The 23,936-nt window shown below is 47.9% G+C and overlaps 1 protein-coding gene across 1 annotated transcript; it reads left to right on the top strand.

The window, feature by feature from the left end:
- Positions 1-4,619: 4,619 nt before the first annotated feature.
- On the top strand, positions 4,620-14,491 carry LOC138766241 (ribosome-binding protein 1-like). Its single transcript, XM_069943684.1, has 6 exons — positions 4,620-7,905; positions 8,262-8,336; positions 10,647-10,743; positions 12,445-12,540; positions 12,682-12,820; positions 14,148-14,491. The coding sequence occupies exons 1-6, from the start codon at positions 5,178-5,180 to the stop codon at positions 14,283-14,285; spliced, it is 3,273 nt and encodes a 1,090-aa protein (XP_069799785.1). The 5' UTR covers positions 4,620-5,177; the 3' UTR covers positions 14,286-14,491.
- Positions 14,492-23,936: the final 9,445 nt, after the last annotated feature.

Genomic DNA, 23,936 nt, shown 5'->3' with positions numbered 1-23,936 from the left:
ACAATATGTAAAATCGTGCGAGGACCAGAGCTTAAGCAGCCCTGCAGTTCCTGACATAGCCATTGGTGGTGGCAGAGGGGATGTGTCAACCCTTATTGCTTTCACTTAATGTAAAAAAAACCCCAACAAATAAAATAATAATAAAATTAAATTATAGTTTTTTTTTTTTAAAAGCTACATTTTATTCCTCTTAAAATTTGATGTCAGTCTTTTATAAACATTTTACATTTTATAGCTACAGATAATTATGCACGTGTTGTATTACATTTCTTACTATATGCTGTATTATACAGTACTTCAGAGCTGCATTCACCATTCTGCTGGGTCAGCAGCTGGACTCCTAACAGGTTAAGTCGTATAGTTAGCACAAGCTCCTTCCTTGCCATGTTGCAAATTAAAAAAATCAATGAAACTTTGCACCTTACGTTGGGCCGGCAGGGAATCCTGGGAAGAGGTCAGGTCTGATGTCTGCAGAACTGGATATGGAGTCCTGAACGCGCACTGTACGACTATTAGATCCCTTCCACCCTCATAACTATAAGACAACATTATCTTTCTGGCGAACAATCACTCACTGTTTCCAAAAAAACGTATTTATATATCTTCCAGTACTTATGAGCTGCTGTATGTCCTGTAGGAAGTGGTGTATTCTTTCCAGTCTAGAGAGCAGGAGAGGTTTTCTATGGTGATTTGCTGCTGCTCTGGACAGTTCCTGACATGGACAGAGGTGGCAGGAGAGAGCACTGGAAAGATTACACCACTTCCTGCAGGACATACAGCAGCTGATAAGTCTGATAAGTCACCAGTTCATTTAAAAGAAAAAAAAAAAAGGTGAACTCCCCCTTTAATGGTTGCAACCAAGAAATGGCATTTTACCTGTGTAGAATATGTGGCGGCCTTGCCCTTTAAATGTAAGAGCGCCTTGAATAAAGACGGTGAGACAAAAGACCAAATAGCTGCTCCGGTGAATGCAGCAGAAGAATGAAGGATCTATACAGACTATAGTCCATCACATAATGGGCCCAGGATGATAAAAGCCTCGCTAGAATGGCGCTGACACTATCGCACCGGATCAGCCTGTCTTCCTGCAGGCGTGTGTCATAGAAATGTCATAATAATGATAATAGAAGATAATAAAATAGCTTCCTCATGATTCACTGAGAAGACGAAAATTAATAGTCAATTGTATCCAGGAAGAACAATCGGTAATGTCTATTGTCAAGTACACCGCTGCGGCCGTCCTGAACCAAGTCCCGTCCGGGTCTATGATTCAATGGATGAGATTTAAAGAGACCCCCTCCCAATAGATGACACCTAGGAGTACCACAGTACCTTAAAGGGGTTCTCCAGAAACAGCACCACTCCAGTCCTCCTTTTTTTGGTGTGTTGTTTAGTTCTATTGGATAGCAATACCGCATACAACCTGTAGGACAGGGTTGGCGCTGTTTTTACAACCTATTTTGATAACCGCTTTAAATGACCAACAAATGTTGGATTGATCAACAGTACGAGTCAATGTGATAAACTTTCTTCCTTACATTGATAAGCTGGACTTGCAGATCACTGAGGGATCAGTTACATGCTGCCTATACAAGTCTATGGGAGAGGGGATGTCAGTTAGGGGATTGTAGTGAATGGGGCTGTGCTGCAATACCAGGCAAAACCAGTAAAGTGCCGCTGGTACTAAAAACAACCAACAACCCCTTCTCCAGTCTCATACAGCTTCTTTCTGCGTCTCTGATCAGATATTTCCATAGCTCTGATACTTGATAGCGCCATTGAGTTTAAAGTGTACAGGACGGATCACTGCCGGATCAGCATTGAATTCTTATGTTCATCTGGAAGTTCGGGGGTCTCCATAGATATAAACCATAATATGCGTGGCCCCCATTGGATTCAATAGCTTTAACCTGGTGCACAGAAGCATTCCCAAACCTCTGAAGTGCTGCAGACTGTAGTGGCCGAGCATGTGCACGGCCATTCCATTCTCAGCAGTCGGACCCTCACTGATTAGCTACTTATTACCCATCCTGTGGATACTGGATGACTTTTAGGGTCCATTTACACAGAAAGATTATCTGACAGATTATCTGCCGAAGATTTGAAGCCAAGGCCAGGAATGGATTTGAAAAGAGGAGAAATTACAGGCTTTCCTTTATGACCTGAACTCTGTTTATAGTCTGTTCCTGGCTTTGGCTTCAAATCTTTGGCAGATAATCTTTCTGTGTAAATAGACCCTTAGGCCTGATCATGAAGTGAAAATGAGCGTCCTTCTGTTGCATTAAGCAATTACACAGGCCAACTATCAGGCAGCAAGGGCTGCACAGACATCATTAGTGATGTCCGTGCAGCCCTTGCCTTTAGTATAAAATAATAAGGCATTAAAGCAACTCTGTACGTACAATCTGACCCCCCAAAACCACTTGTACCTTCAGATAGCTGCTTTTAATCCAAGATCTGTCCTGGGGTCCGCTCGGCAGGTGATGCAGTTATTGTCCTAAAAAACAACTTTTAAACTCGCAGCCCCGTGCCCAATGGCCGTGGCTTAGAATACCTGTGCCCTAACTTTGCACACCCCTCCGTCCCTCCTCCCCACCCTCTTCATCATTAGGAATGCCACTGGAACATTTTCTCCATGCTGAACATTGCACAAGTGCTTAACAATCCAGCCCATGTTCCGGGCTGCCACAGGTGGGGAATAGGAGACAATCTGCCTGGAGCATTCCTAATGATGAGGAGGGCGGGGAGGAGGGACATAGGTTGTGCCAGCCTAATGCATACACAATCTAGGCCACGTCCGTTGAGCACGGGGCTGCAAGTTTAAAAGTTGTTTTTTTAGGACAATAACTGCATCCCCTGCCGAACGGACCCCAGGACAGATCTTGGATTAAAAGCAGCTATCTGAAGGTACAAGTGGTTTGGGGGGGGGGGGGGGGGGGGGGTCAGATTGTGGGTACAGAGTCGATTTAACTCATCTTACCACATTCCCTGGTGTCCTCGGGCCTTCTCTGGTGTCTGCACCAGAGCCAATCGCTAATTGCCACTCAGCCAATCACTGGCCGCAGCCTGTCAGTGCAGAGACCAGGGAAGGCCTGAGGACACCACGGAGCTGGGTAAGGTATTGCTATGTTTACACGAGCGATAATTCGCCCAATCGATCGTTTAACGATTTTGAAGCAACGATTTGGTTTTTATAATGATCAGCGTTTAGACGAATAAATTGTTAGAAAAATCGTTATTGCGATCGTTTTTAAGATTGCTTAAGCCCATCTTTTACATAGGGTAAATCGGTGAAAGACTATTTACATGAAGCCATCTGCGAATTTTCAGCGAACGACGATTTAAGAACATGTTGAAAGATCAAGATGAACGATTTCTCGCTCATTGTTTGCTGTGTTTACATGGTACGATTATTGTTCAAATGCGATCGTTTATGCGAAAATTCGAACGATAATTGTTCCGTGTAAACACAGCATAGGTTAATACTAATATTTTATACTACAATCATCAGCCGTTGCTATTACATGTAGCAATGCACGTCCTAAAGGAATGATCTGCTGGTGATCATTTCTTTGATTGATGGTTCTGTCTATTGAACGGAGCGATAACCGTCTGGATTGGCCTGATTCGGCCCATTATCGCTCTATGTAATAGGGCCCTTAGTCTTGGGATAACCTCCTTTAAGGAGACTTGTCACCCCCCGTGCCAGGGTTACAGGCTCCCGACCCCCTGTTAGATCCCCCTATACTCACGTGATCCTGCCAGGTCCCGCTTCCTGAGCCGGTCGGGTCACGGAGATATCAGCGCCCGAAGCCCGGGGCACGCACTGACAGCAGAGTCAGATGCCCATAGAGAATGACTGGGGAGTGCGATGCTCCGACATTCTCTATGGACATCGGATTCATCTCTCAGTGCGCGCGTCGGGCTGATATCTCCGTGACCCGACCGGCTCAGGAAGCGGGACCCGGCGGGATCACGTGAGTATAGGGGGATCTAACAGGGGGTGGGGAGCCTGTCACCCCGGCATGGGGGGTGACAGGTCCTCTTTAAAGGGGTTATCTAGTGTTACAAAAACATGGCCACTTTCTTTCTTACAAACAAGACTTTTGTCTCCAGGTCAGGTGCAGTTTGCAATTAAGCTCCATTCACTTCAATGGAACTGATCAGCTAAACCCCGCCCAAGCTGGAGACAAGAATGGTGCTGTCGCTGGAAGAAAGTGGCCATGTTTTTGTAGCGCTAGCTAACCCCTTTATGGCACACCAACAAGTGGATGCATTTTTTTTTAATTAATGGGTATTCTAGGCCCCAGGAGGTAACTTCCACAACCTGGCACTTACTGTATGATATGTGTATGATCTTGTGTATATACACCTCGAGGGGAGAGATTTATCAAGCATGGTGTACAGTAAAACTGGCTCAGTTGCCCCTAGCAACCAATCAGATTCCACCTTTCATTCCTCACAGACTCTTTGGAAAATGAAAGGTGGAATCTGATTGGTTGCTAGGGGCAACTGAGCCAGTTTCACTTTACACCATGTTTGATAAATCTCCCTTGTTGTCCTAAAAGGAGGTGCCCAAAGAGAACACCTACAGTGGGGAGCGATGCAGGTGCACAGCAACCTCCGAGTGCACAGGCCAGTGAGTCACCAGGGAGGGGACATTAGTTACGAGCTCAGCAACAGAAACAGCGATCACACCTATCTGTATATACCTATACACCGCTCCTCTGGTGTTCCTTATAAAGAGACAGCTCTATCGCAAACACCTTTTATAGGGCAGGTTATCTCATGTTTGCTTATTGTGGTGTTCACTCACTGAAAAACCTGACATGACAGGGAATCTCTCACCTTTTCACTAAAAGAACTTGAAATGCCAATTAAATTTTATAAGTAACACCCCCCCCCCCCCCCAGAGGGGTCCCGACCCTATTAGTTCATAGAGTCATACTGTTACACCTGAGCCGTTACTGGCATTGTAGTCTTTCTCTATATTGGATGGCACGGGGGGACCAAATCCACTCCAAATAGAGTTGTCTTGTAATGCATTTATACTCTGGTGGGCAAGTGGGACCTTGGTTGTCAATATGGAAGCATGTGGATGTCACAGCTGTCACCTGTCTCTTATGTGAGCGCAGGAGTCGCTCTGGACACAATGGCATGCTTGTTCTGTAGACGACATGACGCTGCCTCCTGTGCCGACACTCCCTCCTCTCTACTCATCGTGTCACACACCTACACTCCTAGTCTCCTCCACAGGAAGGAGGAGCATCGCCTTAAAAACACCTGGAAGAGGAGAGAGAGCAGACGTGACCATGAGTGACTGCTCACAGCAAGAGGGGGGAGCCGGGAGCCCAGGTAGAGATGGCCTGGGGGGAGAGTCTCTCGGCTCGGCGGTAGGAGAATCCAAGTTGGCTGGAAAGACTCAATTTAATGAAGACACAGAAGTTCCTGTAAGTGTTACCAAAGGACTGGAAGAAGAGAAAAAAGTGGAGAACCCAGCACAGAAACAGGAGGGTGGCAGTAACCCAGTCCTGGCAGAAGGTGCAGAGGTGCTGAAGAGAGTGGACCAGAAAGAGAACTGGCAAAAGGCCTCCTATACACATGAGGGGCAAGAGTTTGGAAAAAACAAAGAGGCGGCCAAGGCCGAAGAGCACAAGAAGAGAGATGAAGACAGAGCAAAACCTGGTGGGAAACAGAGACAGACACCTGAGGAGCGAGGGGCAACTAAAGAAGTGCAGATGGATGTGAGGGAAGCTGAGAAACTGGAGCACAATGTGACTGCTCAGGAATACAAGTCTATATCAGCAGCTAAGGAACCGGAGAAGACTGACGTGACAGCCCAGGTACAAAAGAAGCCTAAAGTGACTATTCAGCAAGTAGAGACGCCTACAGTGACAGCTGCAGTACAAGAGAAACCTAAAGAGACAGTCCAGGTACAAGAGAAGCCCATAATGACAGCACAGTTACAGGGGAAGCCCATAGTGACAGCTCAGGTACAAGAGAAGCCTAAAGAGACAGCACAGGTACAGGAGAAGCCCATAGTGACGGCTCAGGTACAGGAGAAGCCTAAAGAGACAGCACAGGTACAGGAGAAGCCCATAGTGACGGCTCAGGTACAAGAGAAGCCTAAAGAGACAGCACAGGTACAGGAGAAGCCCATAGTGACAGCACAGTTACAGGGGAAGCCCATAGTGACAGCTCAGGTACAAGAGAAGCCTAAAGAGACAGCACAGGTACAGGAAAAGCCCATAGTGACAGCTCAAGTACAAGAGAAACCTAAAGAGACAGTCCAGGTACAAGAGAAGCCCATAGTGACAGCACAGTTACAGGGGAAGCCCATAGTGACAGCTCAGGTACAGGAGAAGCCCATAGTGACAGCTCAGGTACAAGAGAAGCCTATAGAGACAGCACAGGTACAGGAGAAGCCCATAGTGACAGCTCAAGTACAAGAGAAGCCCATAGTGACAGCTCAGGTACAAGAAAAGCCCATAGTGACAGCTCAAGTACAAGAGAAGCCCATAGTGACAGCTCAAGTACAAGAGAAGCCTAAAGAGACAGCACTGGTACAGGAGAAACCCATAGCCACAGTGCAGGTACAAGAGAAGCCCATAGTTACAGCTCAGGTACAAGAGAAGCCCATAGTGACAGCTCAGGTACAGGAGAAGCCCATAGTGACAGCTCAGGTACAGGAGAAGCCCATAGTGACAGCTCAGGTACAGGAGAAGCCCATAGTGACAGCTCAGGTACAGGAGAAGCCCATAGTGACAGCTCAAGTACAGGAGAACCCTGAAGAGACAGCACAGGTACAGGTACAGAAGAAAGAAACAACCCAGGTACAAAATAGACCTAAAGTGACTATTCAGGAAGTAGAGAAGCCCATAGTGACAGCACAGGTACAGGGGAAGCCTAAAGAGACAGCTCAGGTACAGGAGGAGCCCATAGTGACAGCACAGGTACAAAATAGACCTAAAGTGACTATTCAGGAAATAGAGAAGCCCATAGTGACAGCTCAGGTACAGGAGAAGCCTAAAGAGACAGCAGAAAAACGTAAGAAGCCTAAAGTAACTTTTCAGGAATTAGAGAAGCCTAAAGAGACAGCTCAGGTACAGGAGAAGCTCAAAGAGACTATTCAGCAAACAGAGAAGCCTGCAGTGACAGACCCGGTGCGAGAGAAGCGTGAAGTGACCGCTCAGGAACAGAAGACACCTACGCTGACTGTTCAGGAACAGGAGAAGTCCGAGGTGACTGTTCAGGACACAAAATCTAAAATTACTACACAAGAACTAGAGAAGCCTAAAGTTATTGCTCAGGAAAAACCCAAAGTGACAGCTCAGGAGCAGGAAAAGTCAAATGTGACAGCTCAGGTACAAGAGAAGCCAAATGTGACAGCTCAGGTACAAGAGAAGCCAAATGTGACAGCCCTTGAATTGAAAAAGCCCAAAGTAACATCTCAGGAACAGGAGAAGTCTATAGTGACAATTCAAGACCAACAGAAGGCTACAATTACATCTCCTGACCTGGAGAAACCCCAAGTGACATCTCAAGAACAGGAGCAGACCAAACAAACAGCCCAAGAACTAGAGAAGTCCATAACACCAATCCAGGAACAAGGAAAGCCCCAAGTGGCAGCGGCCGGACAGGATAAGCCCAAAGAGACCACAATACCACCCAAATGGAAGATTCCAAAACAGGATCCACAAATGGAAAGAATTCAGGAGATTATACATCGTGTTCCATTGCCGCTGGAGAAGGAGCCAGAGACAGCTGAGGGCTGGTTGGAGTTGTGTGAGAAGGAATGGCGTCTCACGGAGAGGGCGATTGTCCTGCCAGACAATGCCGACTGGAAGGACATCTACAAGAAGAGACCTTTTGGAAGGAACTTCCTGAAATGCCCAAATCCAGAAGGTATGGTCTATGGTTGTATGGTTGTACCTGTTCACGAAATACAATGCAATGTGATGTGTCAGAGCCAATAACCTCCCTCTCCAGTGCTGTTTCATGCTCCTCCTTCCTCCATACCAAGCCCTGCTCCTCTTCTTGTTGCCTCCTTCCTTTTTACTTATGTAGCACCATGGAGAGGGGGATCCCCTGCTTTGGACCACCAACAACCCAAATTGTGAAGAACCTTTGAGTTCATTCTCTCCATGGTTGACATTGTGATTGTAAAAATTCTCTCTTGTCCGGCTTGCTTCCTCTTCTCCTGTCATCTCTCAGCAGGACAAGCTGTAACCTGTATACACATGTGTGTCTTATCTCTATAGGTTTATCCACCTCGCAACCTCCTCCGCAAGAAGAATTCGACCCACCTCCTGAGAAGAAGCCCCTGGAGACATTAGGTCTGTGTCAGAAATTATTCTCTTCTCTTATGCTTCAGCTCTGATCATGTTTCTACCTGCTCGGCCTGCGATATAGGTCCTCTCATCTTCCGCCCTCACTCCCTACGTATTTTTCCCATACTTTCCATGTTTCTTATTTGCATTCACAACGCCCTGAAATTACTTGTGGACAGATCTTATGGTTCCAGTAGACTCTAAAGTCCTCAAGTCTATGGTCCACCTTCTATTCAGAGAATAGAAATGAGCAACGTCAGAAGGGTTGGCCATACAATGACAGTACTCGGGGTAATACTTGCTATGGTCTGCTATGGTTCTTGCACTTACTACTGCATCAAGGCTTCACTTCCGGGATAACATGGTGATGTCACTTCCTGGATAACATGGTGATGTCACTTCCTGGACAACATGGTGATGTCACTTCCTGGCTAACATGGTGATGTCACTTCATGGATAACATGGTGATGTCACTTCATGGATAACATGGTGATGTCACTTCCTGGATAACATGGTGATGTCACTTCCGGGATAACATGGTGATGTCACTTCCTGGATAAAATGGTGATGTCACAACCCGACTCCCAGAGCTGTGCGGGCTGTGGCTGCTGGAGAGGATGATGGCAGGGGGACACTGAGGAACACAGGACACTGGAGAGACACGGAGCATCCCCCTGCCATCATCCTCTTCAGCAGCCACAGCCTGCACAGCTCTGGGAGTCGGGTGGTGACATCACCATTTTATCCAGGAAGTGACATCACCATGGTATCCAGGAAGTGACATCACCATGTTATCCAGGAAGTGACATCACCATTTTTACCCAGGAAGTAAAGCCTTGATGCAGTAGTAAGTGCAGAAAAAAAGCACTTTATAAGCATTTCCCGTAATAAGTGTATATTGATCATTTGTATAACTTTTGGGGGCAATACAATACTTTAATAAAAATTTTCACCAGACTTCTCCTTTAAAAAAGTTTTAGCCACCAGGTGTCTGACCTGCATGCTCTCTTATGTCCACTGCCTGTTGTTAGGCTCAGTCTGTTTTGAATAACAGAGGCACCAAGAGGGAACACAGCTAGTGGGGGGTGGGGCTTAGCTAGTGCTATGTGCAGGAGAGAGAGCCTGGGCCGTGCTCCTACGCCATCTATAGTAGTTGTCTGTAAACCATCCCATAACATAATACCAGCTCGTGCAATGCAGCACAATTTCACTAACACTATGTCAGGGCATAACAGAGAGGAGTTAATAAACGTTTGATGTATCACAGAGATATGTCAAAAATGTTGCGTGGTTGGGGCCACAATAATAGGAGTAAGGTCTGTAAGGCCGAGGCCTTCTCCTGTATAATACCATGTCTTCTGATGAGTGATACTACACTGGTTCCTGTTTGGTCATGCTGACCCAGTATGCTTTTCATTGACTTGCAGAGAACATTCCCTGGTGTATTGTATTAGTCTATGGTGTCATCCACTATAATCTCTTGTGTCTCTCAGCAGGGATTTTCTTCTGTCTCTGACTGAAAAAATAAATACACATTTTTTTTTATCACTTGCCATTTCCTTGTGTATTTGTTATGAACAGAGGCCTCTTGTCTGTATTTGTTCTTTATTACGTCCCCACCTTACTACCATCTAAGGGCTCCGAGGTCACCAGTGTCAGTATGTTCTTTATTACATCCCCACCCTACTACTATATTAGGGCTCTGAGGTCATCTTCATGTTCTTCATTATGTCACCACCAAACTACCAGCTAAGGGCTCCCAGGTCATCAGTCAGTATGTCCTTTATTACATCCTACCACTCTACTTCCATTCATTTAAAGGGGTTATCTAGTAAAACTCTTTTTTCTTTCAAATCAACTGGTTTCAGGAAGTTATATAGATTTGCCATTTACTTCTATTTAAAAATCTCAAGTCTTCCCATACTTATCAGCTGCTGTATGTCCTGCAGGAAAAGTTATTTTCTTTTTAGTCTGACACAGTGCTCTCTGCTGCCACCTCTGCTTAGAGCAGGAGAGGTTTTTTATGGGGATTACCTACTGCTCTGGACAGTTCCTGACATGGACAGAGGTGGCAGTAGAGAGCACTGTGTCAGACTGGAAAGAAAACAACATTTCCTGCGGTACATACAGCAGCTGATAAGTATGGGAAGATTTCAGATTTTTTTAAATAGAAGTATATTACAAATCTATATAACTTTCTAAAACCAGTTGATTTGAAAGAAAAAGATTTTGTCTGGAGTACCCCTTTAAGGGCTCCCAGATGATCTTGTCTTGAGGTTCTTCATAGATTCTCACTGCACACACTTGTCTTCTCAGGTGACTTCAGCGGGTGGCAAATAAGTACTGAAGAAATCCCTGTGGACAGAAGTAACGTTCCTCCAGGTGTGGTGGTCTGTTATCTGCCCGAGTACAGGTGGGTGACCCCATCACTTACCCACCCTCTATCCTTGTCCACTACATAGAAAAGTCTAAAAATTCACATGCGCTACTGTGTTATAGCCTCATAGAGAACTGTAGCCCATGTATGCATTCCTTTTGGCTTCTTCTTGGCTTCCTTGCATGCTCCATAGGAAATGACATGGCCGTGTCGGGAACTGCAGGGCAGCACAAGCTCTGGTCCCAGAACAGCCATTTATTACTAGCGCTGCTGCATGTAGATACTGAGCCTCCTCTGATGTCTATATGATGCATGTTAGTATTAGAATAGACATTACACTTGAGGAAGCTGGCCGAGAGGCTAATGCTGCAGCTGCTGCACCCTGTAGGAAGCAAGGTTATCCCTGCTCATTGTTCTACACTGTGCCGCAGCTGCAACACTACGGATGCAGACAGCTTCCCCAAGTGTAGTGAATATTTTGATGCCAACAAACATTATAATAGACATCAGGAGTTACTCAGTCAGTATTACAAGTGCTGCATTCAGCAGCACCAGCAATATGTAACCAAAGCTTGAGCAGCCCTGCAGTTATTGACACAGCCATTGGTTGTAGCAGAGGAGCCAGGTCATCCCTTACTGCTGCCACTCAATGAAAAATATTTACAGTTTCTTTATATTATATCTAAAGATATTTTTACATTACAAAGTTATACAATTTTATAAAAAAATGTAAAAACTAGAAACAATTTATTCACTGAAAATCTTTTGAACTCTTTTAAAGAATAGGAATTAAAGGGGTATTTTGTTCAAACATAACTTTTCCTATTTTACAGCCCGTAGTGAGACTAATAATTCCTTCCATAATTATTATCTATTCTGTCTCCTTCCCCCAGTTCTGAGCTGCTGCTTTCTGCTGAAGATACAAAAAACTGTGTGTGAGCTTTTCTCTCCATCTTCATCTCCTCTTTTTCTTCCAAGATGGCTGATCTAAACAAGTCCCTGACTGTATCTGTAACTTTGTAGCTTCTTTGTAATGTTGGGAGGGTTAATTTGGGGACAAGTTGCTGATGAACTCCCAGCATTAAAAAGAAGCTACAAAGTTGCAGACATGGACTTGTTTACATCAGCCATCTTGTAAGGGCGGGGGAGGAGGGGGAGACGCTTACACACAGTTTTTTGTGTCTTCAGCAGAAAGCAGCAGTTCAGAACTGGGGGAAGGAGACTGAATAGATAATAACAACTATGGAAGGAATTGTTAGTCTCACCATGGGCAGCAACATATAAAAAGTTATGTTTAAATAAGCAAAAATATTAAGCCTATCAAATGTGGGCCTGATCCTATCACTACTAGTTTGGCTATGCAATGTGATAGTAACATTCATGTACAATATTTTTTTTAGTATGATACTCATAGAATATAATTGACCTTATATTGTCATGTAGTCAGCTTGTGTTATCCAGGTAAAGGGAACTACACATGTTGCTAATGCGCAAGAATAAATCATAATGCAACACATTGCCACCTGCTGGTCATGAACAGTACTGCGCTTTTCAACTATGCTGGTGTGATCATTTTCTGTGCATGATTATAGGAGCGACCATCTTGCCTGAACACCAATAAAGGAATTTTTGCCGATACTCTGTATTATAGAGTGCAGGGTGGGACATTAGGCATGGCAGCATATGGCAGTATCAAGCATTACATGTTCTGATGTTTTGTGTTCTTGGTATCTGCAGTTGGTGTGTGAAGGAGCAGATGTTGGATCTCAGCTCTGAAGGTCTTTGGCCCGGGTTGTTGGACTCCTATCAGCCAGATATCTATGTTCTGGACTGGTGAGTTTCTGGAACATAAAGAGATAGATTGACTTCCTAATATCTGCACAGATTTGTTATTTTCGGGGTAAATACCCTCAAAATATTATACAGGTAGGACTAATCATCACTGGATGAATGTTCCATGCGTATGTTATACAGGTATGAAGACAGCAAACTCCACAAATACGTCTATGAGCTTCACGTCAAGCTGCTGGCAGAGGACAAGAAAACCATTCTAGCTCAACTGGACCTGACCCCCGAAAATGACATGAGCGGGGAACCGAAGGGGTGGAACATGGTGAGTAGCATAGACGGCAAAAGGATATGTAGCAAGTGATAAATCCCTATGACAGGTTGTCGTTTGAAGGTGCAACACCTTCAGTAGTTGTCTATGTATGTTTGGCATGTGTTCTCTATGGGGGAGGGGAGCTCCGCCTGCCTGCACAGTTATCGGTGACCGTCCTGTGTGGTAGTACAAGTCCCAGCCTCTGTCTCTGGTTGAAGCTAACTAGTAAAAAGTTTTCCCAAGTAGTTGAGCGTTGTCAGTAGAGAGCAGCTAACATGCAATCTGTGCTTTACTTTGAATCAGTCCCTCTTCCTCTCTTAGGAGGTGACTGTTCTGAAGTGAAGATCCATGGCGTAGGCAAGGGTGTTTCCGATTTCTCTGGCTAAGTTCTAGCACATAACTGCTGTGGTGTTTCTCTCTGGACCTGGAACTAGACTTCTCTGACTCCTCACTGGTCTACAGCCATATTACCAACTAACTACAGAGGAAGTCTGAGAGCAAAGAGTATAAGAGTCCTATTAGACGGCTCGATCGTAAACCGCTAGATCGGCACTCGTTTACTGAGCAATTAGACGGGCCGACTATCGGGCAGCAAAGGCTGTATGGACATTATTAGCGATGTCCGTGTAGCCCTTGCCATTAGTATAAAATAATAAAGTAATAACTAGTCTTACCATGTTGCCTGGTTCCTCAGGGGCCTTCCCAGTGCCTGCTGCTCTGTCTTCTCTGCACTAGCAGGCTGCCGGCCGCTCAGCCAGTCACAGGCCGTGGCCGGCGGCCTGTCAGGCAGAGCTGCAGACACTGGGAAGGCCCCCGTGGACACCAGGGTATGTGGTAAGGGTTATTATTGTATACTACAATCATCAGCCGTCGTCTGCGCATTGCTATTACATGTAGCAATGCACGCCCGATGCCCGATGATTTTAGGTCAGGACCTAAAGAAACAATCAGCCAATGATTGTTTCATCCACTGATCGCGCTCTCTATTACCTGGAGCAATAATCAGCTTAATCGTCCTGATTCAGAAGATTATTTCTCTGTGTTATACGGCCCTAAAACAGGTTAAACTTTCCTATATGAACTGGAGCTGTGCACTGGGGGAATGGGACACCTAGTGGCTGGAGCAGGGCACAGCAACAAACTGCACTGTGGCACCTGAGTGAACTGGTTTAACCTGTTTGTGTAAAGACAAAAGAACCACCCGTAGTGGGACACTACATATAGTCTTGGGGTCCCCTTCTATAAGAGCAGCTCCCACTCATACATTATATAGATAGACATGAAACAATCCGGTTATAAGGACACAACTCCATTCTCAGAGGCTCATTCTATGTTTCAGGTTTCCCATATATTCAAGTCTTATGGACCTGGCCTTCGATACGTTCACTTCTTACACAAGAGTAAAGACCTGTCGGTCCTGGGATTCCACCGCACACGAGTGGCGGACAGCACTTTATTCGCTCAGCTTCGAGATTGAAGTCCTGAAATAGTGAACTTTTTTTCCAATGTTCCATTAAGAATTGGAATGCGTCTGGAGAAGCTTGTACAGATCATCAGGATTCTAACTCTCATCATGTTACAGTGCACAGTGAATGCTGCTAATACCGTCATATCAGTATTCTGGGCTGTAGACATACATTATTAGGCAGATTATCGATTCATCATGATTTTCCGTGAAAAATATTCTCTGTCTGTTTCTTTAGTACATTGTTCAGAAAAAAAAAAAGAACAATATCGACGGCCCTGGAGAGAATTCACATATTGATGCCGCTGACCTTTCTCCCATAACTCTCATCATTATCACTCTCAGCTTCTCCCCATTGATCTGGCTGCAGGCGTTCTGCATGTGTTACACGCTGGACTCATCTATATGGAACAGGCTTATTATAACACATGAATTCCGGCATGTCCAGAGGAGGCTACAAGCAGGTTCATCTTTCTTTTAATGATGCATCAATGCGGATCTAATAATCTGACATGTTTCAGCAGTCTATACCTTATTCATGGTATCTTAAAAGAGAAATCTGGCGAAATTTTTTATTTAAGTATTGCCCTCCAAAAGTTATACAAATCCCCAATATAAACTTATTATGGGAAATGCTTATAAAGAGCTTTTTTCCCTGCACTTACTACTGCATCAAGGCTTCACTTCCTGGATACCATGGTGATGTCACTTCCTGGATAACGCGGTGATGTCACTTCCTGGATAACGCGGTGATGTCATGACCCGACTCCCAGAGCTGTGCGGGCTGTGGCTGCTGGAGAGGATGATGGCTGGAGGACACTGAGGGACACAGGGCACTGGAGGGACACTGAGCATCCCCCTGCCATCATCCTCTTCAGCAGCCACAGCCCGCACAGCTCTGGGAGTCGGGTCATGACATCACCATTTTATCCAGGAAGTGACATCACCATTTTATCCAGGAAGTGACATCACCATTTTATCCAGGAAGTGACATCACCATTTTATCTAGGAAGTGACATCACCATTTTATCCAGGAAGTGACATCACTGTGTTATCCGGGAAGTGACATCACCATGTTATCCAGGAAGTGACATCACCATGTTATCCAGGAAGTGACATCACCATTTTTATCTAGGAAGTGGCAACACCATGTTATCCAGGAAGTGAAGCCTTGATGCAGTAGTAAATGCAGGGAAAAAAGTACTTTATAAGCATTTCCCGTAATAAGTGTATATTGGTGATTTGTATAACTTTTGGGGGGCAATACAATACTTTAATAAAAAATTGCGTTGGTTCTGATATCTTCTCTTTGAGTCTGTGCTGTTACATAATTGAAATGAAGAAGACTCTGCTTTTAACCTCATGTAGACCATGTGACATAGCTATAGAGGGTCGCAGCAGTCGCAGCTGTGACGGGGCCCATAAATCAGTAGAGCCAAAAGGCCCCCCTCACCAAGTTAGGATTGACTGCTAATGCCTAGTCCAGTGAAATTCTGCTCCATTGATCAGCAGTATATCTAGGTCTGTGCAGCAGCACTGACAGGAACAGAGGTCAGGGGTAAAACAAGAGGCTGCACTGATAGTGGAGAGGAGATAAAGGCTTTTTACTAACCCCTCCCTCTTCATTTGGTATATGCCGGTGCTGTCCACCAACATGGTTAAAATAAATAATTTTAACTCTTTATTGTATAGATGGGTTTTTACTAATGATAGCTATGGCCTGAGCAAGGTTAGCATTACAGCTCCTGGACCTCCAGATCCTCAGCTGCGGGAGCGGCATGGAATCTTTTTTTTTTTTTTCGTATACAAAAGTAAGATAGCTGCAGCAGGAGCCCATTCAGGTACATGAGTCTACAGGGGCCCCAGGGGTGATTCTAGCCTCTCTGCTGCCCGAGGCGAACTATAGAATGACGCCCCCCCCCCCCCCCGTCAATCCGCCCACATTATAATCCACTACTGCCCCCCCCCCCCCACTGCTGTCCCCAATAAACATAATGTTTGGTCCCTTTCTGCACAGAGGATGTCAGGAGAGGAGGGGGCTGACTTTATAGGAGAGGTCCCAGCAGCACAGAGGATGTCAGGAGAGGAGGGGGCTAATCCTATAGGAGAGGTCCCAGCAGCACAGAGGATGTCAGGAGAGGAGGGGGCTAATCCTATAGGAGAGGTCCCAGCAGCACAGAGGATGTCAGGAGATGAGGGTGCTAATCCTATAGGAGAGGTCCCAGCAGCACAGAGGATGTCAGGAGAGGAGGGTGCTAATCCTATAGGAGAAGTCCCAGCAGCACAGAGGATGTCAGGAGAGGAGGGTGCTGATCTTTTAGGAGAGGTCACAGCAGCACAGAGGATGTCAGGAGAGGAGGGTGCTGATCTTTTAGGAGATGGTCCCCCTCTTCCCCCCTTATAGATGGTCCCCCTCTTCCCCCCCTTATAGATGCCCCCCCCCTTATAGATGGTCCCCCTCTCCCCCCCCCCCTTATAGATGGTCCCCCTCTCCCCCCTCCCTTATAGGTGGTCCCCCTCTCCCCCCTCCCTTATAGATGGTCCCCCTCTCCCCCCTCCCTTATAGATGGTCCCCCTCTTTCCCCTCCCTTATAGATGGTCCCCCTCTTCCCCCCCCTTATAGATGGTCCCCCTCTTCCCTCTCTCCCCCCCTTATAGATGGTCCCCCTCTCCCCCCCCCTTATAGATGGTCCCCCTCTTCCCTCTCTCCCCCCCTTATAGATGGTCCCCCCTCTCCCCCCCCCTTATAGATGGTCCCCCTCTTCCCCCCCCTTATAGATGGTCCCCTCTCCCTTATAGATGGTCCCCCTCTCCCCCCTCCCTTATAGATGCCCCCTTATAGATGGTCCCCCTCTTTCCCCCTCCCTTATAGATGGTCCCCCTCTTCCCCCCCCTTATAGATGGTCCCCCTCTCCCCCCCCCTTATAGACAGTCCCCCTCCCGCCCCTCCCTTATAGATGGTCCCCCTCTTTCCCCCCTCCCTTATAGATGGTCCCCCCCTTATAGATGGTCCCCCTCTTTCCCCCCTCCCTTATAGATGGTCCCCTTCCCCCCCCCTATAGATGGTCCCCCTCTTCCCTCTCCCCCTACCTTATAGATGGTCCTCCCCCCCTACCTTATAGATCGTCCCCCTCTTTCCCCCCTCCCTTATAGATGGTCCCCCTCTCCCCCCCCCCCCTGCACAGCAGATAAAACAAAAACAAAAAACAGCACACAACTCACCTGCCCTCCGTTCCCCCGTCGAGCCTCTCTGGTCTGGTCCCGGCTGATGTGCGGCTGCCCGGGGTGTCCTGTCCTGTCCCCGGCAGCGCGCGCATCAGAGAGCTCCCCGTGCGCCTGTGGCTGTGACTTCCGGCGCACGGGGATCTCTCTGATGCGCGCGCTGCCGGGGACAGGATGGGACACCTCCGGCAGCCGCACATCAGCCGGGGGACTAAGGCTGCATTCCCACGTTCCGTGATCCTGACGGATCACGGACGTGGAATGCATTTACCGGAGTCCCCCCGCGCCCGGACAGCATCTGTAATGAGATGCTGTGAGCGGGGGAGACTGTATTCATAAGCGCCGCGCGGCTGATTCATTACAGCGCGGCGCTTATGAATACAGTCTCCCCTGCTCACAGCATCTCATTACAGATGCTGTCCGGGCGCGGGGGGACTCCGGTACATGGTACGATCAGTGGCGGATTATAATGTGGGCGGCCGCCCGAACCGCTCATATTATAATCTGCCACTGAATGCCGCCCCCATGAAGACAGCTGGTGGCGCCGCCTGAGGCAGACGACTCAGGTCGCCTCATGATTGCGGCGCCCCTGAGGGGCCCCCACTTAGCTCCATGCTAATTCTGCCTGAACCTGAGCCAGCTGGGGGGCGAGGTATCGCCTGACTCAGCCGAGTGTTCATGTAATTGGGAAGAGACACTAGGACTACATTGTCCCATCCACCAGCTGAAAACTTTTCATTCCAAACCTCTGTCAAATAGCGAGAGTGGACAGCATACCGGATTCCATGATTTCCCTTTGTCTTTAATGTAATTCTTAGTTTCACCTGTGGAGGCACTGTAGGGTAATTGAATAAGACTGGAATAAGAGGATCATTGGGGGGGGGGTCACATCAGTTGGACAATGCATATATATATATATATATATATATCCTAAATTTCCTCTACACTACAATTGTACAGTAAAAGTAAATAAGATTAAAAAAATAGAATCTGCTTAATTTCCTCTTTATTCCATGGGTTTTATCTGGTATAACAGCTCATTGAAATGCTGCAATACCAGTCTCAGGCTGGGTTCGTACCCGTTTACGGCCATCCGCCTCTCCGCCCGTGCCATAGACACCATTCTATGCATGGGCGGATTCCGCATTTCACCGGATGTCGATTCTTTCGGCGGATAGCGGAACGCCCATAGAATGGTGTCTATGGAGTCGGCGGAGAGGTGTGCGTAGCTGTGAACGGGTACGACCTACGGAATCCGTCGGAAATTCTCCGCTCGGGTTCCGTAGTGTGAACCCAGCCTCAGACCACAGACAAGGGTGGTGCTATTTTTGGAAAGGTGAAGCAGATTTTTCTATTTTTCCCCTTATCTCATATAAAGCCTTTAAATTTGCAGAACATCACATGGAGTCAGGTCCCTCCACATGTTATATAATAATCTCCCTTTCAGGCCATGGTAGGAGTCAATAGCTGGCAATACACAGTTCAGGACGCCCGCTGCTCGGCAGACTTTCCCGCCGCTGTATTGGACGTGTTAGATGTGTTGCTGTAATCAATGACTCTAGAAAACACACTAATAAAATAACAGCTGACAAACTTCCATCCATCTAATTTCCCCCAGAAAGGACTATGGGTAAAAAATAATTAGGATGAGGGATAACCCTGGCCCCTCTGGTGCTTGGCAGAGGCCGCATAGGTTGGACCCCAATGATCATGGACAGTTGGTATGCCTTTATGAGACAGTTACACCCATGTGTATGAAACTTTTTATATATATATATATATATATATACAGGGCCGTTTCTATAGGCGGGCGGGCCGGGCGACCGCACGGGGCGCCGACAGCTAGGGGGCGCTGGTGTCACCCGCGGCCGAAAGCCCGGCCGTCCGCCCCATCATCTGCCCCTCTGGCCGCCCCTTCGCCTACCCCATCACCTGCTTTGGCGCCGCCCGTCCGCAGCTCTGCTCAGCTTGAGGCCGGAGGCTGTATTCTGCCTCCGGCCACAAGAGGCCGCTGTCTCCCCCCAGAGCTCCAGCACAGGAGTGACGTCACTCCTGTGCTGGAGCTCAGAGTCGGGAGAGCAGACGAGGGACACAGGACCTGCTGTGCTGCATTAAGGTGAGTATAACTGTTTGTTGTTTTATACAGAAAGCCTGGGGAAATGCCTACATAGGGAGATAGGGAGGGAGGGAGGGGGGATACCTACATGGGGGATGCCTACATAGGGGGGGATCTAACAGGGGGGATGCCTATATATATATATATATATATATATATATATAGGGGGGGATCTAACAGGGGGGATGCCTCTATATATATATAGGGGGGAATCTAACAGGGGGATGCCTATATATATATATATATATATGGGGGGGAGATCTAACAGGGGGGATGCCTATATATATATATATATATATATATATATATATATATATATATATAGGGGGGGATCTAACAGGGGGGATAGCTACATGGGGGATCTAACAGGGGGATCCCTATATATATATATAGGGGGGATCTAACAGGGGGGATGCCTATATATATATAGGGGGGGATCTAACAGGGGGGATGCCTATATATATATATATATATATATATATATATATTGGGGTGGATCTAACAGGGGGGATGCCTATATATATATATATATATATATATATATATGCAGTGTCCCAGAACATGCAGACTACTACTCCTATTATGCCCATTTCTATTTCTGTGTCAATGCCTGTTCTGGTAAGTGTTTGCACTGCAACTGCTGCTGGTTTTCCCCTAGTATTCTCTGGTATTGTGCATTTTCATGTGTATTCTCATGTATTCCTGTGTATTACAGTGTACAGTGGTATGCAAGGCTGTTGATCACGTGACCTGTAACCATGGTTCCTCCAATGGCCGACTAGCTCTGGCCAGGAGCAACCATGTGACCTCCCACTTCCTGCTGACAAGAGAGTTGAGCCCCGGCTTCCAAGCAAGGAGGTTGTGTGGTTCTATCCTCTCCCACAGAAGAGTGACTAAGTCTGCTGCTATATTCCAGTCTTCGGCTGTTTCTGCCTGCTCAAGTGACCGGATTCTTCTCTCTCATCTGGGTGTCATTCCGTTATTTCTCCTCATCGCTGCAAGGATTCACAGCAAGTATTATTCTCAAGCTAATCCACCCAGCACCGCTATTTCTCTTATACTCCTACTCCCATCATCCGGCACGTATTCTCACAGCCTATGCAGCACCACTCCTGCTTTATTTGTCAAAGCCTGCTATATACCCGGTTGCATCCGGACAGAACTGTTGCTACTAGTTACCTCATCTATAATAAAACCGCTGTTACTGAACCCTGGCATTGGTGTCCACTAACTGGTGCCCTGACTAAGTGCAGCGAAGAATCGCATGCCCATCATCACCCGCAGATTCCACAGACCGGCCCTACAGCTGTGCTGCCCTCAGGCCTATACCGTGACAAGTATAACCCCTGCAGCTGCCCCGGTCATTGCCCGCTCATAACACCAGCACTGCGGAAGTGGCCCCCAGGGGCCAGGGCATCGCATTTTTGGCGTCACGAACAGGATCTACCCGCCACGCGGTGTACCAGATCTACAGTTTAATATCGTCTCCAGAGACTTTGCTATTGCCGCGCTGCGGCCTGCTAAGGGGTCAAGTCAGCCGGTGACGCACTGTCTTCGCGCGCGCGCGCGCTCCGCCCCGGCCCTGCAGTATCCAAGCCTCTGTTGCAGGAGGGAAGGAGATTGTGCCCGGACCGCCGGAAGTGTTGATGCTGACTTCCGCCCTATTCCTCTCCGGTCCCGGACACCCTGCCTATCGGTGCCTGCTGTTCCCGCAAGCTCTCCTCGCCCCTACTTTCTTCCAGGCGCCTTACACCAGAACCCCTCGTCATGTCCACCGGCCATCACAGTGACTCTGACGGGTCCGGCAGTTCGCCGACGGCCCGAAGAAGGCTTCCCGCGGCTCCCGTTGCTATGGCTACCGCAGCGGTCCCATTCTTCATTGGGCCCAACAATCTTCCCAGTTATAAAGGAGAACCCCACACGTTGGCTGATTTCAAGGAAAAAATTTCCCGCACCCTTGAACTTGTCTCACTCTCTCCCACTCAGCAGGTGCAGTTGCTGCTAGGACAACTTGAGGGTCCCGCTGCCGAGGAGGTGCGGTCATGGCCAGCTACGGAGAAAGCTAATGTACAACAGATCCTGACCCGGCTGAGTAAAGAATTTGAGGTACAGTCACCCACGGAGGTCCGCCTTAAGTTTTATGACCGACGACAAAGGCCAGGTGAGACCCTCAGAGACTATGCACTAGCACTCCAATCTGCCTACCGGGCCCTGAGACAGGTTGATACCATAGACCCCTCGGCTGTGGAGAGTATGATCACTGACCGCTTCATAGAGGGGGTGGACTCTAGACTCATCCAGAGCCAACTGCGTATGCTAGCTGCCCAAAACCCTACAATGCCTTTCCTGGACTTCAAGACTCTGGCTCTGAGGGTGGTTGGCATTGACAATCCCTGTGCCGGCTGTACTCCCGGTTCAGATTGCCCGGATCCGGTGGGACCTATACCCCCACCTCCAGTGCCCACTATGGTTCCACCAGTTTCCGCTATGCAAGCTGCCCAACAGTCTATCCCGGCTAATTCACCAGCGATCCCTGCTCTCCTTACGCAAGTGGTTGACTCTCTCTGCCAAGCCCTAAGGGGGCTACAAGGGGCCTATCCAACACCTCCACCACCACAGGACCCCTGCCCTGAGTATTCAGTTCCCGATCGGCCTCCTCCACCGAGACTTAGATCCCCTGAGCGCCCCTATTGCCGCCACTGTAGGCGACATGGACACTACCGCTCTCAGTGCTATCAGTTAAACGGGCTACCCCTGGGTCCGAGGGCCAACACCCAGGAGGTCGAGATCCAGGCCCGCAGGAAGCACAGTGGTTCTCAAGGTTCCTCTCACAATGCCCGCATGTGACTCTCTGGGTGGACGGAGTCCCCCTGGAGGCTCTGGTAGATACAGGTTCCCAGGTTACCACTATCCCGAGGCATGTGTTTGAAGAACATTGGGATCTGAGAACCCTAGGTCCAGTTGAGAAATACCGTCTGAAACTTATTGCTAGTAATGGTCGTCCTATTGTGCAACTAGGTTACTGGGAACCCACTGTCTGCATAGGGAAGCGGGAGCTAGCGCGTCAGGGTATCATTGTTACTGAGGCTCAGGGAGATAGTGGGACCGTGGTATTAGGCATGAATATTATCCGTCATGTATTCACTGAAGTGTTGGATGCCTTGAATGCCTCTATGTCTGGTGCTATGTCTCCTCAGTACAGGCAAGCCGTTCAGAAGACCATAAAGGTGCTCGCCGCTCAGCGGAAATTTGCCAATCCTCGAGGAGAAATCTGCCGTGTCCGCACTAGAGATGCTCGTCCGATCACCATCCCAGCTAACAGTGAGTTCCTCATCTGGTGCAGGGTCCGTCCAGGCCTCAACAATGCTGATTATGTGGCCCTTCTGGATGCTATTGAAATTGAGGGGCAACCTCTTGTCAGGGCCGCTAGAAGCCTGGTGACCGTCTCCAATGGTCAGGTCCCTGTCCGTCTGGTGAACCTTGGAGACTCCTCAGCTGACCTACCCAAGTTCACCACCGTGGCCATGTTATACCAACTCGATCCTGAGGACATCGTCTGTGAGGAGACCATCGCCTATCAGAGTTCCATCCGTGGCACTCAAAGGGACTCAAACAGGGCTCTCGCCCCTTGGTGGGATGAACTCCATATTGGCGATGCCAATACCCCACTTGAATACCTCCACGGCATCCTCAAGGTGGCCAAAAGGTATCACGAGGCCTTCAGCAAACACTCCCTCGATTTCGGGAAGACCAACCTGGTCCAGCATCGGATCAACACAGGGGACCATTTGCCTATCAAAGAGAAACATCGGCCAATCCCTCCTGCCAGCTATCAGCAGGTCAAGAAACTGCTCAAGGAGATGAAAGACTCTAACGTTATCCAAGAAAGTCAGAGTCCGTGGGCTGCCCCTATTGTCCTCGTGAGGAAGAAAGACGGTAACATCCGGTTCTGCGTGGATTATAGGAAGATAAACACAATCACCCACAAGGATGCCTATCCTTTGCCCCGGATCGAAGAGTCTATTGCTGCTTTGGGGTCAGCCGCTTACTTCTCCACCTTGGACCTCACCAGTGGGTACTGGCAGGTGCCCATGGCACCCGAAGACCGTGAGAAGACGGCCTTCACCACCCCCATGGGACTATTCGAATTCACCAGCATGCCCTTCGGTCTGTGCAACGCCCCCGCTACCTTCCAGCGGTTGATGGAAAGGTGTCTCGGCCATCTCAACTTTCAGAGTGTCCTGCTCTACCTAGATGATGTGATTGTCTATTCACGTACCTACGAAGATCACGTCCATCATCTGGCTGAAGTGTTCCAGGTCCTA

This window comes from Dendropsophus ebraccatus, chromosome 10, assembly GCF_027789765.1.
Source record: "Dendropsophus ebraccatus isolate aDenEbr1 chromosome 10, aDenEbr1.pat, whole genome shotgun sequence".
NCBI lineage: Eukaryota > Metazoa > Chordata > Amphibia > Anura > Hylidae > Dendropsophus > Dendropsophus ebraccatus.
This window is presented reverse-complemented; position numbering and strand designations above follow the sequence as displayed.

Bases quoted from the DNA above. Each gene is read 5' to 3' on its own strand.
- LOC138766241 (XM_069943684.1), top strand. From the start codon at position 5,178: ATGACGCTGCCTCCTGTGCCGACACTCCCTCCTCTCTACTCATCGTGT. The intron at 8,337-10,646 runs GTCTGTGTCAGA...TTGTCTTCTCAG, and splicing joins GAAGCCCCTGGAGACATTAG to GTGACTTCAGCGGGTGGCAA. The intron at 12,821-14,147 runs GTGAGTAGCATA...TCTATGTTTCAG, and splicing joins AACCGAAGGGGTGGAACATG to GTTTCCCATATATTCAAGTC.